At 40.5% G+C, this 21771-nt stretch overlaps 1 protein-coding gene across 7 annotated transcripts in view; it reads right to left on the bottom strand.

Moving 5' to 3' along the window:
* BTRC (beta-transducin repeat containing E3 ubiquitin protein ligase) overlaps window positions 1–21771 on the bottom strand; it is a 120129-nt gene that overhangs the window by 73463 nt on the left and 24895 nt on the right. For 4 of the 7 annotated variants that reach the window (XM_085064990.1, XM_085064993.1, XM_085064991.1 and 1 more), the window contains one exon: window positions 19011–19118. The exons of the other annotated variants lie outside the window; for them this stretch is intronic. In XM_085064990.1, the coding sequence (XP_084921116.1) occupies window positions 19011–19118 (108 nt within the window). The remainder of the gene's footprint in view (window positions 1–19010; window positions 19119–21771) is intronic. 7 annotated transcript variants of the gene reach the window in all.

The raw sequence follows: 21771 nt of genomic DNA, 5'->3' as shown, positions 1-21771 counted from the left end.
CCAGGAAGAGGGTGGTTTTCCAGTTACTTGCAGACAAGCTCAGGACTGCGTCTATTGCAGCGCAAGTTTGCATTCTGCACCTGTCCCCCAAATAACCTGTCCTTCACTGAGCATGGCTCTGCCTGGCTTCTCACAGAGACAGCTTCCAGCCCAACACCTCAGGAGACAGAAGTGGCATCTGTTGGCAGAGGAGGAGCGAGGCCCTGCGAGCAGTGGCACAGCGGCTGCAGGAAGCTGTGAGCAGAGCAGAGCATGTGCCCACTGCAGTGCTGCGTGATCTGGGACCAGTGGGGCAGCAAGGGCTCACTGCTCTGGGCAACAGGGAGGAAAGGGACAGCCAGGAGACAGTGCAGGGGCAGAAGCTGTTTGCTGAGAAATGGCAGAGAAGGGGTTGTGGGAGAGGAACACAACAGTAAAACCCCACATGAGACGTCATAAACTGGTCAGGAATAAATCAAGGCTTGCAGACCAACAAGTGATTTTGAATTTTGTTTTTTTTTAAACAAGATATAGAACTTGTAAGGCACCATGACATCTGGGATGCTGTAACCATGGTTTTATAATGGAAATCAATCCTAAACAGGCCTGATAAATCACTGTAGGAGGTCAGCTTTTAAAAGTTTTTGCATGACTTCTCACTCAGGACCAAATTATTACATTAAATCCTACTTTCAAAGAACTGTGATCATAAAAACATACAAGCTAGGATTCCATATATACAAAAAGGAAGGTCAGATATAAAGGCTGTTATTTTCTGCTCACGAAATTTAGTTTAGTAAGTGGTTCATTCAAGTTAGTATTTTAATTTTTGTGCTTTGGGAAAAAAGGAAGGCCAAGACTGAAAACCATAAGAACCTGAGGTGAGTTAACACAGATTTCCAGGAAATGCATTTTTTTGTGGCGGTGGGGTGAAGGGGTTGTTTACTACTTCTAGATGCATTTTCAACACCCACCCCCTTCCCTACAATGATTATTGGAACGATTTCCCTTTCCACATAATCTCTCTACAACAGTGAAATCTCGCATTGTTCTCACCTTTTCAAGCCTCCCTCACAAAAACATCAAAAAGCAGGATGTGCTGGTGAACTGTCAGCCCTTATTTTGAAATTTCTAGTTACTGCAAAGCATCAAGTTATCTACTTTTTCTTTAAGCCGAGCATCTAATTTTAAGAGCAAGCAGAGGACCATTTTGCATTCATTATCTTTATAGGTGGCAAGGCTAAGAGGTTGGCTGAACAAAGACCAGACAAAGACTGCCAAGTGCATATGGTGGTTCACAGCTTGGCGTCTCACCATTCTACAGCACCAACACAGCAGCTCCGATAGCAGACTATTAAAGAGGAGCGCTGCTCATGCACTTTTGTCGGCAAGTAAGTTACGCTTGGTGAAGACAGAATGACTGGAAAGCATTGCACTTAAGAAAAAGCACAGATGTTTATAACTCCCGCTCATTTCTCAGGAAAAGGGAACCTATCAATCCAGGTGCAGGTACAGGACCCCGCATATTTCAGGACTAACTGTAGCTGCATGGAAGTGAATTTCACTTGACAGGGCAACACTTAGCCATGGCCAAGGGAAGAGCATAATGTAATCGACTGAAACGGTACGTCTATATATTTCTCCTTGCTGAACAAGGTGGGAGGAGGGATAAACATGTGCGAGGTCAGAATAAGGTTTGTCTCAGCAGGACTCCAGCAATGCTCTTGGCCACAGGAGAGGCAGACAAAGGGAGGAATCGCTCTGAGCACCCTCTCGTGGTTACTGAAATGCACGTCCCGGGCACAGACCTGGAAAGAAGCATTTGGTATCCAGACGGTAAGTTGGGTGTACTCACTGGGCATATTAAAGATCTGCAGCAACTCCATACATAGCAGGGGAATGGTGGAATTTGTTAGTGAAAGAAGCAAAGAAAACTAGCGCATACAGAAAGCTGAAAAGCCACACAAACTCTCTTCCATCAGGGAAATTTTTTACTTCCTGCAGGCAACCCTTCCTCTGTAGACTAAAGCCAGGCTGACCAAAAGTGTTTGCGCTTGCACGCAACGGTCTCTCCTTTTGAACAAATGCAGGCAAGATTAGATGCTAAAGTCTCCAAAGTACCCCCTCTTTCCTCAGACTGGTAATTTTTTTTTTTGCCCAAGGTCACACAATGACAGTGGAAGTACTGAGAAGAGAAATCAGGAAACCCAAGCTCATAGTTCTTGTAACCTTGAAAATTTCTCTCCAATAGGAGATTCCTGCAAAGGGGCTCTGCCTTCCATAGCTCATTTTTCCTAAAATGGCTACTGCCTGTAATGAGATCCTTTTAAATCTGATTTGCATTTAAAACTTCAGCCTGTAATTAACAGAATATAACTCCATGGCAGGTTGTCTTAAAGACCACTACGAAATTATTACTATTTAACTCTCCCCATGAAGCCTCCTCCACCACTAAACACAACATGCTACAATGCATACGAAATCCCCAGACTGAAGCATTTGACACGAGATGACATGCAGTATTTTGTGTACACAGCCCAGCAAAACACTGCTGGGAACTGGATATAATACATGGAGAAATGCACTCCCAGGGACTACCAATTGGGCAGAGCTACCTTTAGTACCGCCTCGCTCGTCGTGGTGGAAATCAAACCCCTGCCAACTGGGGGAGGCTTTCTTTGATGCTGTTCTGCCCTGCACTAATTATAAAAGAGTACAGACACAGCCTTTTTTCCAAGTGTGTGGAGGTGGGGGTGGGGGAGAAGCGTGTGTCTATGTGAAGAGCACAACTATTTTTTATGCTTTCAAATTCTTAATCCTGTTTGGAGCTGTCAGTGGGGGTTAATGGAAGCCTTGGATAGGAGAATTCCAATCTGGTTGGCAGATGGATAGGTTGGTTATAGCTGCATAACTATGTCTTGCCTGCAGGCACAATTCAGAACACTGTTAAAGCAATATAAAGTCTCTGTCAAGCTGAACCATTTGGATCAGTAGCAAGGAGAAATAATAATAAAAAAGGAGTTCATTTCTGGGCCTTGCGCGTTTATGCTAGTATGCAGAAACTGATTAATTGTCATCGTGTGCTGGTCTGCTATACCTCGGATTTCTACTTCTGGAGTAGATTTTGCATGCTAATATAATCATTCTCCCTCTTGAGACATTAGCAAATAATCAAATGAAAAACAGGATCATAATTTACTGAGATTCGGGCAATTCTCTATGCAAATTTGACTTGTTATTGCTGCTGCCTCGTTAATCTGAATGCCTTTGACAAACTCCTTTGATTTATGAACTCATGACAACTCCAATGTGTATATATTTTGCTAGATTGACATTATCATTAAGAGTGGGTGGACTGAGCTCACATGAATGGCTGATTTTATTCGCTGGTGTCTGCTGCTCAACAGCTGAGCATCTCCTTCTCACAAAGCCCCTAAGCGCCAGGCTCTTCCCATCTACCCATCCATTCATCATCTCGATGTTAATTGGCCCAGGCTTTAAGCAAATTTTCAACACGATTTAAAGGCACGATGACACTGATTACTGACCCTCTGCCATACGGTGCCTATTGATTAACCTGACAGAGATGATGAGCTTGAGGGAAACTAGGTGTGTGTGGACCTCAGGGAGGGGAAAAAAATAATATATTGTTTATGCAGGCAAAACACTTGTCTTTATCCCAAAGGCCAGAATTTGTGCTGCACTGGCCCTTAAAACACACTATTGCTTTAAACACCTGCATCCAATACAGAAAATGCTTGCTTGCTTGCTGTGGAAAAATGATTACAAATTTGATGTCATGTGCAGTCTGTATTTTAATCGAGTTCCCTGATAAATAGACCCCCTCAAGCCAATCAAGTCTCGCTCCAGCCATTGCATACGTATACATCAGTTCGAACAGAAGCCTGGGCAGGGTGTGCTTTTAGTGGTATCAGCAGATCCAACCTCATGTAGGAAATCTACTTGGGTATTTTAGGTCTCTAAGCAAATAATACAGTGGGAACACAGTGTGCAAACAGTTACAGTAGAGTAAATGTTTCAAGGGCAAACTGGATGCCAGACATAGCTGTCTCAGTATTTCTGCTGCCACATTAAAATAGATGTTTTAGCACATACTAGTGAAATAGTGCGTTTCTCTTTTTTCAGTGCAAACTGTTGATACGACCTGACCCTCAAGCTCCTAAGTGCATTGAATGAACGCAGCATTTTATCAGAAACTGAAAATAACTGACATCCTTTTTCATGTTCCTGGAAGTGTCTCTGTGCTGCACTTGGTCCTCCTCACCAAGGACAGAAGGGTATGCTCTCCGTGAAGAGGGAGCCACTGAATAAAGAGGTACATCAGCATTCTGTCTGCAGACTGGTGCTGTATAAAAGGAAAAGGAAGCAGAAGGCCTGTTTAACCCCTGCCCAGCCCCAGGTTAAGCTTGTCAGTCAGGGCACACTGTTCTTCTCTCCCAATTCAAGCCAGCAGCCTGCCAGAAGTCAGGATGTTCCTCTTGTTTAGGAGGGGGGAATTTGGAAGAAAGAGGATGTTGCTCCAAGATGCTGCAAAGTTAGCTGTCTTGCAGAAAACAGGACCAAGCATCATCAGGTAAAGGTATAGAGAAATTAGCTGTAATTATCTAATGCCGATGTCAGCCAGAGTGGACTGAAAAGCCAGAGATATGTGTGGAAATAAGTGCCGGTCTAAGACTAGAGGCACATAGAAGCCTTATGTTCCCTTTCCAATAACCTCTGTAAGTGATAGATGAGTCCAAGCCCATTGTTATCGTTAAGGGACTGTCAGCATCCTCATTTTATAAATGCTGTCTGTCAGTTTATAAATATCTCAGCCATTTCAAACAGTGCTAGGATGAATCCTGGCATAGCCAGTGTCAGCCTGAAGCAGTATTACTGTTTAAAAAAATAAGTGTCTAAGATACAGTAAAAACATGTAAGGATAGCTTCTCCTTTTTCTCCTATCACGAGGCCTAAAACATTCAAATTCACACTTATTTGGCTAGTCACTACAATACATAAAACGAGTCCTTAGGATTGGTAATGTTCTTTGAGACAAACAAGTATGAAAGCTGCAAGTTTGAAGGCAATTCTCCGCTGTTCGGTAGATAAAACAAAAATGACAGCTGTAACACACAGGGAGATCCACAGCAATGAAAATGCAGAGATAAGTATCAGACCCCATTCCTCCTCGGCATTTGCTGTTCTGAACATTCACTGAGATTAGATCCTTTTAGAGAACACCATAAATTGCAATGTGTAGGCACAAGGGGGTGACTTCAGCCTGGAATGAAGGCAGAGACAAGTTTCCCAGCTCTTACAAGTTTAAAGTTAAATGGTACTTTTGCAAGGGGTTTTGGCTGAGCATTAGAATGACTGAAGGAGAGAGCAGAGGATCTGCAGCTTGCCTTGCACTGACTGATAGCGGAAAAGGAAAGAGAATAAGCTAAACAGCCTTCCAGTTCAGCCTGCTTTACAGACTGGCATGCACATGTCTATCCTGTTTATGTATCTATTATCTTGTTAGCCGCACAGAATCATGGCCTTTTCCTCCAACACATTTATAAACACCCCATGATAGAGACTTCACCCCAACCCAGAACATTACAAGCTGAAATTCATGTCCAAGCAGCTCAGGTACCTACTATAACTTAAATTCTTAGAACTGAAGTTCTGACAGCAGTGAAAATGGGCAAGTACAACACTGTCCCTCCAACCAGACACATACATGGCATGTTCATACAAGTCCTATTTGGTCTGCCTCGATGTTAACACTGCTGATGATAACCAAAGTTGCAATAACCTTTTCTACAGTTGTAAACCAGGACAAGATTCTGGTTTTCACATCTGTAGAATGGATCCTTCATGTTTTTCTTTATTTTTCATTCAAATTAATAGTTGGAAGAATACACATTTTCAAAACGAGACTTGATAATGGAACTTCATAACATAAAGAAAAGCTTTTTATGAAGTTAACTTAGTAATTATTGGTTGGTTGTAAAGGGTAATTTAAGGGTGTGGGAAGTCAGCATTTCTAGAACAGTAAATTCAGTTTAACATTAAAATACCAAAACCCAGCGCAAATATCAAAGATCTGATGAACAGATGCATTTTGGGCAGCAAAAATTTAGTTGTAGTTAAAAACAACAACAGAAAAACCCACTCCGAAATACAGATGCTGGGAACAAGTAATTTAAAGGAATTTAAAAAAGCTAGCTACGCTTCATCCACATTTTTCAAGAGGGAGAGAGAGAGAGAGAATATGGCTAATGAGAACAGGCTTTCTGTGTTTCCCAGGAAGCAGCCCTGCTTAACATTTCTGTTCTGTGAATTTAAGAGAGTCAGCAGTAGCAAATTTGTTTTTAATATTCAAGCTTTCAAGCCTTGCAAGCTAGTTGGCCAATGGCCCTTTCTATTCCAATGTTTGTTGGTGCCTTATTTACACACACATTACATCCAGAGAGCCTTTGAATATAATTTCACATGGATTAAGGGAAGAACATTTGCTTCTGCTAATCAGGACATCTGGTTATTTTTGTAACTCACAGACATCTGCATTAGGCAGTTCGACTTCCCCATTCCTCATAACAAGGTTAGAGCTTAAGAAGCCTCAAGGACCTCTAGTTGAATTTTATTATTTGCATTTTCTCACAGCCGGGTCTGTTTTGGAATTTTCTTTCCTAAATAGCACAAATTGATCAGCACCTTCACAGGTACACACATGTTTTTATAGCTAGTACTTTCTATGCATGATTTTATAGCGTACATCTTGTACATCGAGATTTTATAGCAGTTCAAAGCTATCTACATCTTTTTAAGGAACAGAAAGCACACATTCCCAAAAAAGCATGGATGAAAACATCCAATTAACCTTACAATGCACATAATATGTTTATACTTCCAAATATTCAGCCAGATCACCTGTGTAAGACTACTGTCAGGACTTGTTCTGAATCTTATGATCTCTGGACTTTGGTTTGCCTCTTCCTAGTGACTTACCCTTGTATATCTGCTCCTCACACTGAACAAAGCAGTATTCTTCCCTTTCTAGTCTTCAGGACAACATTAATAATTTATCCAATCCTTTAAATTCATGTTCAAATTAGTTTTTAAACAGTTTCAGCTGGGGTTAAATTTCTCTGCCAGACTGAAGAATTGTACCACACATACTTTAGGAAGAAGCATTTTGCATGCAACAGAAGCCTTTTAGAGAAGAACTGAATCTATCTAGGCTTGGCTCTCACTTCTTTGTTTCTTTCCTTTTGCTACATTCCTTTCACAAAAATTCATTTTCAACACTCATCCCAGAGTGTAAAAGTACTAAAGTTTGAAATTATACACTCTTATTCTCAGTTCACAGCACTCTCTCCCTACCATGCCCATGAACTGTGGGCTTTTATCAGTGATTTTGTATGCTGGAATAGGATGCTTTCTTTCTTTCCCCTACATGTAAGGTGGGGGGAGAAAGCACAAAGTCAGCTTTTACAGGCTTGGAATATAAGCCAACATTCAAAATATACATCAAAAACGTATTTCTAGTACTAACAAGAGTTAGCAAGAGCCAGCGGATCCAGGGAGAGTTTTTAAAAACTTTTTATTTATTAAAATTCTCTAGATACAGTTTAACTTTCTTTGTACAATATTTATTACAGCTTCATCTGCATAGGAGCTGCAATTGCTCTTAGAAACGGGTTGTAAAAGTGTCTAGTTTTGCTGTAGATTTCATGTCCTTCTTCAAGCATTATTTTCTAACTTTTTATAACTACTTCTTTCAGAGAACCAATGCCATCTTACTGCTCTGACTATAAACCCATTCCTCTCTCATCCCTCATCATCACCTACACTTATAATTTTCTTTCGTCCAAAACGTCTCATTCTAAGTTTTCCTGTCAGACAGACAAAAAGACCTCCACTCGTCATCACATCCCTTCCTCAGAGCCTGTGGCATTCTCACTCCCAAACACCTAAATCAACCACACGATCCTCACCTCACTGTACTGTTTTATGCCTTTCTTGTTGGTTTTTCCTTCCTATTTTTCATTGCAGGGAACGAGAAAATGAGATACAAAACAAAGGCATGAAGCAGAAGCTGTCTGTCCAAAGTAAAATACAACAGCATAGGGGAACAAAACCAAAATTTTGTGTTCCACACCTTGTTAACTTTTTAGGCACAGTTTCTCCCCAAAACAGTGCATGAAAGCAGCTTTCTTGTTAAGAAATGGCTACTCAGTGATATCACTGCAGTGTTAGCTGCTGTGAATTCACAGTATACTGTGTATACCACTGAATGTGCAGGCACCCAGATCTTTGGCTTAGACTGTGCAAGCCAGGTGACCCTGTAGCCAGAGCTACTTGGCTCTCAATCTGGAACACGTTCAAAGTACCTACAGAGTCACCATGGAGCAGTTCGGATGACACAGCTCCACCTCCCCAATGTGCCTCACAGTAGTAATTAGTCCATACAGTTAGGCTTCAGTGCTTTTTCCAGCTTCCAAAGCTACATTTATTACAAGAAGCATCAATCACACCACTGGACTATGAGGCAAATTTAGTTAGCTTCCAATACAGGGTGTGTTTACCTCCATACAGTGCTGTTGAAAAACCTCATTGCTGATAAGAAAATAAAAGGTGTGATTGCTCAATCACATTAAGCAAAAAAAAAAAAATTATAATCTTCTCATAAAATAATCAAAAATTACAGATTAGGCACTGCACATTATAAAGTTTGGCTAGCAAGCACTGCAGCCTTATAACAGCTGCCACCCAAGAAAGAAACTTTTGGGTCCTCCTTATTTAGCTGGAGCAAATTTCAATGTGGTAACACAACTGTCCCTCCTGCAACATTTAAACTTAACAGCTCACTATTAGGTTCTTCTACTATAAAATAATTCCAACTCTGAAACGCCATTTTCTTGAACTAGAACAAGGAGTTACAAAATATTACTTTAAATTTCACTGCACTTGGTAAGGAAGAAGAGTTGGACCTCCTCTGGAGACCATCAAATGGGGTGAGTAGCCAAGCAACCAAAGAAGGAAAGTTTAAGATGTACATAGGTTCTCACCTTCAGATACCTTGGGGCTGGCAAACATTTTGTTCCTATAGGAAATTATACAGCTCTAGATCACCGCCTATTGAGATCCAGTAGTTGCAGCTTTTTTGCTACAACATGAATGGCTTATTAAACCTACAGCATATCTGTTTTATTTAACTTCTCAGTGGAAAGGGGCCAGGAAAACAAAATGTACTTAAATGCTGAATTTTTTTTTTCCAGGCTGAATGCCTTTCATCCAGTAAGACATTCAAAGCAGTGACCCAGCAAATGGATTGAAAAAGCAATCTTCCGTCTCAGTGCCACATTATCATTCCTATTCAGTATTCTCGGTGAGATATCTCAATCAGCTGGATGTGTGTGTAAGTGACAGCGCAGCCCATTGCTGGGTTAATTAAACATTTGACTTTAACACCCTCCCCATCATTAAGCAAATAAAAACAGATAATTCAAACTGCACTTCATCCACGGGGTACACAACATACATGTCAAAATTAAGAGAGTCCAAGGCCCTCGGGGAGTTCTACTCGGGGAGGTAATCAGTTTAAATCTTATCTGGTTTATCAATTATTCTATTGATTAAAGCAGGGTGATTATACAAAACTCCCTCTTGCCACATGGGATACATGTCAGCAGAGCAGGACAACACACGGAGGCTCAAAAACGATTTAAAGAAAATACAGACAGATGAATAACAGTCTATTAGTACATGCCAGCAATCCATAGATGGAAAGCCTGATACTTCTTTTAAGCAAGTGAATTAAGTCCTTCCAAATTAGAGTGCCAATGCTTTTACCTCATCTGCTTTAAAATCAGATCTATATGTTGAAAGGGCCACATTTTTTTCATTTTAAACAGGTAATTTTTCACCAGTATTTGAAATCTGTTTTATTGATATGGTCCCAGAACATAACAAAGACACCAAACACCAGAAATTTCAGACTTTTAAAAGGCATTATACTTACCTATCCATGAAAAAGTGAATGGAAAGGGCATTCTCAGTATTTTTACTCTCTCACATACATACATGGCATAGCCGTAAGTAGAATGTTGTATTTTAACAATTTAAGTGCGACAGATCATCTCAAACAAAAAAAAAGAATGTGCTCTTGAGTTCTGGAGGGTTTTTTCCTTTTGCAACCCACCGAAGTGAGGTATTAGCAGTTGTGGGAGCTGCCACTGCCACATTCTCATTTTCAACAAGCCTTCACAGAAAATCCCACCACAGTAGTCCTTATCACAACTCTCCTGCATACAGTCCCACTACACAAAACAATCCCAGTTACTTCTTATTTTTTAGTTCCAGGTGAAGACCTCTTCCTACTCAAAAAAATTCTGTTTGTGTCTTGAGTTTATGATCACGGTCTCACCTCCACTATCTTCCAGTAGTATTTTGTTTCAAGTTTTGTCTAACCCTAAACTAGACCGTGCAAGACCTTGCCCAACACGTATAAAACAGGAACCTTTTAAAAACAAAACACTGCAGGCTAGTGCAAACAACAGTTGCAATTTATTTCCAGAAGTTCCCTCAAACCAATAATTAGCTGCAAAAGAAAGATCAGCTTTAAACCAGGGCCTTTTTTTCCTATAGCATCTCCTACAATCGTTTTCATATTGGTCATACTGGTATCACAAACTACTTATTAGACATCTCATCACATCTTAGCTCTTAACCAGGACACAGAAAATGAACCACAGCAGTCAAAACATTGACAAGCCAGAGAGCCCCAACACCTCACCAGCCGCTGCTGTTGGAGTTGCAGTCACAGGAATTTTAAGCAACAAGGACAGCTAAAAAGCAGGCCTGGGGTGTGTTCTTGCCCTTCACCTTCAGGAGGGGATTATATGCTGCTCCACATTGGCACTGTGTGTGCATCCAACCATACTTCAGCCTCTTCTTTGTAGATCTCTTTTTTCTTTGGAATCAAACTAGAAACCTGCATTAGCATGCTGTATTTTGCTCTCACCACTAGAAATACTGAGGGTGCTATTTGTAATTGTATTCTTTTAAGAGGTTTGTTCTCTGCAGCTGTTTTCTGCTTGCAGTGTATTTTGTGTAATCAGCACATCATCATAAATACATTGGCTGTTCCCCCGAGGGAAGCTGTCACTGTTTAATTTACAGAACAACCTGGCCAATGTGAATTCTAACACTACAGCACTATGGCAAGAAGTTACCACACTCGGAAAAACAGGTTTCTATGAATTTTTATATCAAGAGCTGGTCCCAGGACAATTTAGTTTCTAGAAATAGATTGATTTTAAAAGCACTTTATACACTGGATGGAATAGATTCTTTCCCACTTACAGCCTCTTAAGGCAGCACCAAATTCACTCTCACGTTTTTTTAAAGGTGACAACCTTACCACGACCATCCTCACTTCTGACTGCTACCTAAAGAAGGCACTGGATATAGGTGTGTTATCCTACACACCAATTTTGTGTTTGTTTCTCTTTTAATGAACAACCACACAACATTAATGTGTTAAGTTTGTCTTCATTTGCACAAGAGAATGTACTGTGTTGCAAGGTCAGATGTTATTACCTACATCAAAGGGTTGCAGCACAGTTTATTACTCTGAAGATATGATAGAAGAACAAGGCATATTCCTGAAAGAGTAGCAGCGTATGCAGCTTTATTGGCTGAATGAAGAGTTGCTTCCTTTGTTTGCTGGATATATGGTTGTATTTTGAGGGAATAAACCACAAGGATTTTTGTAGAAGGTAGGCAAAAGGTGATGGTTGATGTCACTATATACAGACACAATTTAGAAAATGCCACAATGGTACCAAATTATACTGGCAGTCATTTAAGAATTAGACATGAACCCTACATAAATATGTGGGCATGATCAATGAGTTACTTGGATATTTCATTCACAGTGGCTACTAGAAGCAGTCTACCTGACTACTTAGAAAGGGAGCCAAGAAGACTGACAACCTGGTTTTTTTATACTTATACACACACACACATATTTATATATGTAAGTATATAGATAAAATGCTAGAAAGAAACAACTAGAAACATAAATAAAATCAGAAAAGTATAAATTTATTTGGGAATTCTCCTGAAAAAGCAATGAAAATCTGTTTCAAATATTAAAGAAAAAAAATCTGTTTTTTAATCTGGGGGGCAGCTGGCTGTTAAATAACTTTCAGTGTAACTGAAAATTTCTAAAATTTGTGTGTATAGCAGCAATTTTGCTAATTTTGGTGGTAATTAGAAGCCCTGTTTAACGTCACCAGACACAGGGCAACTATACAAACATATTAAAAAAAAACCATGCATATCCCAGAGTATTGGTTACGTATTTTGATATGGACAGTTTAATTTTACCTAATTTGCAGAGTATTCTGTTGAATAATTTTTGTTTATTTCAAATGTAACAAAATATAAGAAACAACCATTAAAGCAAAACAAATACCATCTTATCTTTGACATGGTTTATGTTTATGAGAATGATCTACCAAACACAGATAAAACTAAGCGAAAATAGCTGAGATTTTATGGAAAAGTGAGTCAGCTGTTTATCTGTAGAGGAAAGAACACAGGAAAGAGAATATCTGACTATTTTTACACACCATATAAGTAATAGCCAACAGAAAGCAGTGGAAATAAGAAGAAACCCACCCGACACAGTGTAGCAAAGTATGTCTTCAAGCTACAAATTTTAAGGTTTAGCAAGTGCATTTCTACTGAGAGTGTTTCAGCTGGTTCCCTGATATTCTGCATGTGTGCACATAAATACCTTATTCCTAAGGAGAAATATTTCATTTTCTTCTCCCTGTACAGAATTATTCAAAACTATATGCATATTTCCTAAGAGTGACTGCATACCAACATTAGCTTAAATTTAGATGAGAAAGTATTTCAGGACTTCTCCAAATTTGTGGTAGAATTCTATATTTGCATTTTTAAATTAAAATTATTGGTGTTATCTCTTTGCCAGTTGTGCACAAATAGGTACAACTTGATCTTGTGCCACTGGCTCCCTCTGAAGCCCTCACTGCCCGTGGAGCCATCAAACCCAAAGCGATATTGGAGCGATGTATAGGGACTAGGCTGGATTTACACGCACTGGACCATCTGCGAATAGTGCGAGGGGGCTGCAGCGGGGTCCCCTCAGTACCTTTGTCCATAGGAAAGGACAAAGCTGCAGGCTTTGGAGCAGCGCGGAAGAGCCGCTGCAATGTGATTGAAGCGCCGAAGCCCTGCGGCGCGGCGCTCGGCGGAGCCCCGGGCTGCAGTTCCGGGCGCGGCCGGGGGAGCGCAGCACAGTCCGCGCCATGGCTCTGCCCCCGCCCCGCGCCGCGCCCGCCAGCGCGCACACGCACAGCCCCATTCTAATTCAATTAGCGCAGCCTGCAACTCCAGAAAAGAGTAATTCAATTAGTGCATTGTGGAGCTCCACAATACCTCTAAGCAGATGTTCGCAATCCTGAGGAACCGGAGCTAGCTTTAAAGATACCTGTATGCCTCCAACGCGGCGCTGCATATGCCGTTTGTCACTACGGCTTTACACACCTTCCTGACTCCTAACGAGGGAGGAATGAAAACTCGGATGAGTTTTGTTTCATTTTTTAAACTAAACAGCCAAACTGATGCTGGTGTGCTAGAGACCTTGCCCTCACCTTAGCGGGAAGAGTGCATTAATAATAACCTGACCAGCACTACAAAGGCTGAAGGAGGGGAGGCCTGGTAGCTAAGATGCAATTTAAATTAATCACTGTTCTGGGCACACTGGGGTGGGATTTCTCAGTGACAGATATTGTCACACTTCTTGATACTCCAATTAAAGAACTAATAAAAGCACATGGAACTTTTGAGGATCAATGTGGGTGCTGAATAAATTAGTGACTTGCTAACAAAAAACCAAACCCATCCTCACTGATCCACAAAAAAAAAAAAATTTAGTCCCCTTCATTTCCTTGCCATCTGAAAGGAGGAAAACATCTCTTGATGTGGCTGTTACCTGAGAGCTGAGATCTTGCAGCACACCCCAGCAACTCCCTGAGCTTGGTGGGCTCCCCAGCATCACCCAGCCTCTGCACAGGTTACAACACCAGCCAGAAAAGGCCACCAGATTTAAAGAGGGATAAATCCTAAAAATGTCTAAGAAAGCTCTTCTGTAGTCATTCAGCACTTCATTTCTTTAAAGAAATCCCCAGCCAGGCTAACCATCTTGGTCTTCCTACAGTGAAGTTCCCAAAAGTCTGAGCTACAAATGGGGGCTGGAGTCAAACGCAAAAAATTACACGATTTGGCTTCATTTCTGCTTCTTCTTGTATATCCTTTCATGCCTTTATAATTGCTCCTGCCAGGTGGTAAAATGAGGAAAAACAGAAGAAACTGCTGCTCAACACCTCCAACAAGAAACTTTGCTTAAAAAACCAGGTGTCACATTGTGGCAGTTCAATATTTCATAGCCAATACAAGGAACGTGCAACAGCACTGCAACTTTAAATCTTTGCCTCCTGTGTCAGTCTCTCTCCTCTCATTGTAATGCCAAAGGGAACAGCAATCAGAGTGGAGATGTTCAACGTGATAGAGGTCAGGACACCAGTGGATCAACGTACCAGAAACACGACCTTGTTTATTTTTTTCCCCAGTATTATTGTTTACAGGGTGCTTTGCTCATGTACCTTGTGGTTCTTAGCTAAAAGATGAAATTACAGCCCAGGATGAAGCGCTCAGGCACACATCCAATTTGTGTTTCCATCTCAGAAAACAAAAAGCTTCTGAGGCCCTCGGGCTGCCATTCAAACTTGGAGAGGCTGACATTTTTAACAGCATGAACCAGAGACTGGCAGAGGGAATGATCTAATGCATTTCTGACTTGTCAATCAAAGATCTCACCTCTGCTGTCTTGTAAACAGTTGGGGGCCACCTAACTACATTCACAAGCAGGGGAGAGCCTGCTGCCAGCCGGGGGGTGCTGGAGCCGCATGCTCTGGCTATTAGTCACCAAAATTAGGATTCTGCTTTAGAGGTGCACTGTAAACAGCCCCCGGGCGGGTTTCACACAGCCGCTGGCAGAGCACGAGGGGCGAATACAAAGCAGGCTTAGCTTCTCCATGCTGATGGAGTCTATGACTGGACACCCCGTATCTTTCCCAATTAGAGACAGACCTATGCACCAGCAAACTTTGGCTCCAAAGCCAAACGATTTCCTTCAAACGTATTTCTCACAAACGCATTTCTGAGCATGCAGTTTGCCCACCCCAAGACTCTAGCTCTAACCTGTATAACCAGAAATTATGTACTACTGCTCACATTTACACTGTATTTCCAGCAATAAAATGTCAACTTCTAACACAAAAATGCATGACCAGGATGAAGGAAATTTACAGACACAACTGTTTCTACCAATACATTCACAATCCTTCTTTAACAGTACACCCATGCCTTCCTCACCAAGACAAAGCTTTTTGCCCAGACCGAGGAAGTCACACACACGCTCACTTCTGCAAAACCAAGCAGAAGCTAGCCCACTTCACCTGACAAACCTTGATGTGTAGCTCTCCATGACCAAGATCTTCAGGTAGAACAGGATGTGAATTTCTGACATTCTACAGAAGAGACACTTCCGCATTCTACAAGATGCTGCTAACTCCACCACAAAGTTAATCCTCCTCTTTGATTACTAAAGTCTGTTACAGAAACAAAAGTTTCTGATTTGGCAAAATAAAGCTGCCAAGACAACTCTGTTCTTCTCCACTCATGTCATGGCTCCTGACAAAGGTAGTAAAACCACGACTTTTGTCCCAGATAGTTTATAATCTAAACAGGAGCTGTTATTTGTGTTGGCTGTGAATTAGGTAAGAAGGAAGAGGTGGACTGCTCTCTGCAATTACTGTGATACATAACCTTTGGCAAGACTCTTAAAGTCCTCTTCAAGCCTCCTCATTTATACAACAGCCTACAGAAATAAATTCAAGGAAATACTCCAGTCTTCTGCAAACATGGAAGGATTAATACAATCATTTCCTTGGCATACTTGGTGTGTGTGGCTGCAAATTTGAAGTTTCAAAGAGCTGCGACTATGAAAAGCAACATGAACAGTGCCTTGTATGCATGCATGGAAAAATATTTTAACAGGGAAAGCAATTATCTTCACATGAAAAATGTCATGAAAACAGACACCTGTTGGCACATCTGGAAACTTCCAAAGCAAAAATTACTAAGAAAAAAGACTATATTCTGCATAATTTATTCCTTATTATTAAGAGTCTACATGCAACCTGATTTCCAATTGCTTCGCAGAATATCAGTACAGAAAAATCTGGCATCCAAGACACTGAAAATGGAATGGCTGGCCTTTTTCTCTTGTTAAAATATCCTCTTTGACCCCTTCCCACAGTGCATTAGAGGAGTTCATGTTCCAATTTGCTGCCATCTTCCACCATGATTGCTATGAAATTCAGTTACACAGTCGACTATCAGTTGCAAAGCCCTTTGAAATAACAGATGTAAAAAGGAACTGTTTCTAGCTCCTTACTCAGGGCCCTATTCATGGGTTTAGCCTTAAAGCCTTTCCCAGTGCCTAAAAACAGGACCGAGGAACCAGAAGATCCTGTTTTCACCTAAGTGCCTCCAATAATAAAAACACAAAGAAGAAAAATGAAGTTACCTGACATATTAACAGAATCATCTCTAAATCAACTACCTGCCAATGCTTCCCATGAGGAGTCAGCAAGACTTTAAATGAGCTATTCAAAAAGAGCATCTTTCCACATTTCTGTCTGAGCATCTGAAGGCAGGCATGTAAATAACTAGACAAATTCAGCAGTGACTAAGTAGCCTTCCAGATGGCATCTTCTCTTTTGCCACAAGCAAAGAACATTGATATGCTTCTCCAGTTACTTCAAGCTTGCTACGGAAAAAAGAAAGTAACTTAATATGAGAAAATTTGCTGGGCTACAAGAAAGTCTTTAATGCTTTCCTGAAGATTCAATACCAAAAAAAGCATTAAAGAATGATGAAATACTGCAACATCACTGCTTCAAGCAGGCTCCAAACCACTCCCTTCTGCACTGGAAAATGCAGAAGCCATGCCTCAGAGGGGAGTTTTCTTCAAACCATGCAAGCTAATGAGGATCAATCAGAGCCCATTGAAAAAAATGGACTGAAATGTGGATGACTCAGTGCTGCAGAAGCTGTTGCTGGCAACGTGGTTACTCTCTCAGCTGGCAGTAAATGGATTCCTCAACACAGCAGTCAGAGTTCAGGGAAGAGTACCAGTCTACCACTTCAGATGGCAAGTAGCACATATTTCCCCAATTCCCATAGTCACTAAATACACAGGGAAATGTCTCTCAAATTCTGCAGAAATGCAAATGTCAATCCTATTAGTATCCCACCACAATGAATGGTTGTACAGCTGACTCATTTGACCCCAAATAACTATGCATTTCATTAGCAAAAAAGTTATTGTTCATATCTATCTTAAGAACATCTTAAGCTAAAATAAATTACTTTCCCTCCCTTTTGTAATATATGCCTATTTTAAGTAATCAAAAATAATTCAAGTAGAAAGGAATAAGTCTCAATTTGAATTTATAAATTACTTTCCATATACTGCTCAGCTTAAAGAGATCTGAGATTTATTCAACAGCCAAAAGCCCAAAAATTAGGCCCATCCGATTTAGTCAAATTATGCAAATCAGGATTAGGAGTCTAAACTCTGCCTGTTGTCTCTAGAGTCCTCTTAGACTAATAAAAAGTCATCTTCCCCCTCCCCCACGGAAAGCTCTGCTAAAAGCTTGGTTCAGCAAAGGAGGCCTAGCAGGACACCTTCCAAAGTCCATCAGTGCTACTGCCATGTCAGCAAAAAGAGTTGCAGCAAAATGATGCAAGACACTTAAGCCTCCCCTGGGACTGAGAGGATTATTTCCACAGCACTATCCTAGTTCTGGTAGCAAGAAGGCAAATTAAAAATAATATTTGCATGCTTTCCTTTAGAGGCACCTAAGAAACTTTTCCCAAAACAAGTGAAATTTTCAAAAAGATTCTGGCCTATTCATTTTATCTGGTTTTGTAAAATGCTGGTAAATTAAACTCTCTGTCACAGGTTAGCCAGCAGTAGCATAATCCAGCAGCATAAACCTTGAAGTAAATGTTCATGCTACAGTAAGATCAAATAAACATGCTCTCTACAGAGGTACTCCTAAAGTCCCTCAGTCACTGCAGTTCATAAAATACCTCAGAGTATCCAATGTGCACATAACACCTCTGATACCCAGCTCTGCTGTTATGCCCACGTCATCAAAAATGCTTGTGATGATCTTGTCTAGGTTTCTCGATGCTCACCCAATACCTGTCTCACTCTCTACCAGCAGAAGAGTGTTTGCATTTTTTAAGATTCACTGGTTATCCAAAGGGTCTGAACAAACTCGTTTGGCAGAAAACTGACTCATGACACAAAAGCTTGAATCTAACCAATTCAGAGATCAAAGGAAAAAAAAATATTTCCTTTATTTGCCTTTTGACTGATAGCTTACTTGGACAATAATTTTCTGCAGTCAGAATGTCCAGACTCCTGCTAACAAAGCTGAATTAAAGAATTGCTGGCATCAATTATCATCATGGCAATGAACTCACCCTCTCAGTCCTTTAAGTGGCACACAAAACCTTTAGATAGGAGGGGAATCACTGCACAAATAGCCAGATTGGAGACTGTGTGATGGATACTGTTTGCCACATGTAATTAAGTGGTATCTTTTTGACACAATTTAAAGCCAATGGAAAAGATGATGGTATCAAGCCAATTTAGATGAAATAATTGTATTATATCAAGGTAAATGGAAATGCCCCAGCTGCCCTGAATCTACACAAGATGGGTTTAAATACCAGAGATCAGAATGACACAGGAGAGGCATAGAGTATGAACCAGAATAAATAGAGGTCAAGCAGGCAAGTAAAGAAGGAGATGCACACGCACACAGATGGAGAGAAAAGGAGTGGGGAGAGACAGAAAGTACCTGGAAAGCTGGGAGTGCGCCAGTCCCTGGGTTATACAGGCATCGCAGCGAGGGCATGCTGTCCGCCAGGCTGGAGCAGCCCAGCCACAGAGATCTGGGCATAGAGCACTGCAGAGAAAGGACAACTATGAGATGGGACTGTATGAGACAGGATGGCACAGATTACAGGAACTTTTAAGGCTTAGCCAAATGGCATCAACACAACTGCACCTGGCCTTAAAAACTGAGACATCTTTAAGAGAGCACTAACTGCCGAAGCATCTTTTCCTCGAGGGAAGCTTTACAGATGTCACAGTAGCAAGAAAAAGGCACTATAGATCAAGAAAGTAAATTTTGGATCAATTTTCTAAACCAATGTGTTGAGTTTTCCCAGCAATAAAAAGTTTTTTTCCAATTAATCAGACCTCTTCTCCATCCACAGAACTCTCCAGGCAGAAAACAAGGCAAGCAATTTTGCAAGGAAAGCAGAAAAGTAAACGACAACTTTAAGTTAATACTTGCAGGGAAAGAAAAGGTTTGTGTTTTGTCTGTAAAGGGGATAAAAAGAAAAACCTGTGATACAAGGTGAATACCAAGTTGGTGACACTTTATAGGAGTTTCACGCTTCTGCTTGCCTTGTTGTTTGCTAAAAAAAATACAATTGTTATAATAAATTGATTCTGTTCCTACAAACAGAAATAGAAAAAAGGAGCCAAAGCAGCCAATCAAGGAAAATACTAGCCATTTTGATAGTTAAAGCCATTACCCCTTGAAATAGAGAGCTGCTTATTCATTTTACACCACTACTATTAAATTTAGGGATGCATTATGATAGCAATTGCTTTTACCAGACACAGAGTTTTTGATGCCATAAGCACTACTGCATTTGTCTAATTACTGGCAAGGCAGGAAAAAACAAGTGTATTTTAAATTGGCAGATAGCCATGAAAACTGAAGGATGTGATAGATTAGCTGCTAGAGATTTTAAACCCTCATACTCTTCTTTTCTGTAATCCTGCCCCCACCTTTTTTTTTTTTTTAAAAGGGGGGGAGGTGGGAGGAAATTTGAGTGGAAAGGGCAGCTGGAATGGGTATGAAATGACAGCTGCCTTCTGGGCCACTGTTTCTTCCTGCTCTTGAGAGGACTAGAAAACCTTGCACAATCTTGCACTAAATAAGTATGTAAGAGCAACATAACCCATCTTTGAATGAGCAGAAAGGTGATCACCAACATCCATAATCTGGTCCTGTGCAGACAGACACAGAGATTAACCCTGTCTGTCACCACATTCTTTGCTGTACTTTGTTGCAATTTGCACTGCTGTTCCAGAAATAGTATTAAAAGACTGTCGGGGAATATAATCTATAGAAATGTTCTCATTAGAAGTTTATGATACCTTAAAATAAATTCCTCACTGCATTTTCATTAAAAAACAAAACCCAAACAAACAACTGTTCACTTTACAAAGATACTGAAACTCAGGAATTTGAGTACTTCATAGTATTACATATCACATGAATTTGTATGTAATGCCCCTCCTGAAGCCAAAAAAATTAAAACCATAGTATTACAACAAGCTACAAAAGTGAGCCATACTTCCTTGTCTGCCATCCTAACCTCCCAAACACTCCCACCTACAAAAAACCTTCCAAATGCCAGCAGTCTTTTCTTTGCAATGCAATATATACCACTACAGCTACTGAAAGCTGGTGTGACAATAAGTTTTTTTAAAAAAATTATTCATATATGAAATGGATATCCATGGTTAAGCATGTCACCAATTTAATTTACCTAAACCAAAGTTGTTTATTATTCTCCAAGAACATCACAGTAACAAAGGAGATTCACTACATGGTGCCTCTGATGATGCAGAGCAAATTCACTAGGTAAGCATCAGCTGCTTACCATTACCCATCCCAGGATTCATAATGTAATACAAAATAAATATGGGATGATTTTTTTCTTTCTTCACACAGAGATATCCAAGACTTGCAGTTATCATTTCACAAGCTTTCCCATCCCTTGGGCTGGCTCAAATTTTCATGCTGTGATACTGAACTCAAAGAACTGATTGTCATTAAAACTGACTGACACAAAAAAAAAAGGAAGTTACTTTAAATATTTGTACAGACTGAAGCATTGAAAGGTACAGAGGCAGGAAAAATGAGGAGCACTCTGTCAATGGAAAGGCAATCTTATGTTGACTCAAAGTTTATGTGAGATTATGGCTCAAATCAGAGTGATTACAATCTGCAGGTAGGGCACTCTATTGTGCCAGGGAACTTACAAAGCAATTAAATGTCTTCCTCTAAAATTGCCACAATAACAAAGGAAAACACTGAAGGGCTATTCTGCAGAGCTCTCTGCCTACAGAGGATATCATTCCTCACCCATGCACTCCTGCCACTTAGTAGTGTTCCAGAATTAGGAAGTATGAAGTAAAAAATTACCAACACCTTAGATGATTTCTAACAAAATCTACATTAGTGATACAGTTCTGTTACCCATCTTAAAAATATAAGCATGAAGTTACACAGTGTGGAAGGAAATGTCATTCCCGTACTTGCCTTTTACCTATTGAAGGAAGCAGAGACGCTAAATTACTGTTGGTGACTGAAAGAGGCTTATTCACAAGCCTGAACAAAAGGCCCCAGGTGCTTCAATAGAAACAGCTTGTGTGTAAATCAGATGAGTGACCCAACAGAACAACTTCATTTAGAGCCTGATCTCTGAAAAATCTCAACAGCCTCTATCCCCATGCACTGAGCAAGCCACGTGTCA

Source organism: Lichenostomus cassidix, chromosome 6 (genome assembly GCF_008360975.1).
Source record: "Lichenostomus cassidix isolate B80296 chromosome 6, HeHo_3.0, whole genome shotgun sequence".
NCBI lineage: Eukaryota > Metazoa > Chordata > Aves > Passeriformes > Meliphagidae > Lichenostomus > Lichenostomus cassidix.
This window is presented reverse-complemented; position numbering and strand designations above follow the sequence as displayed.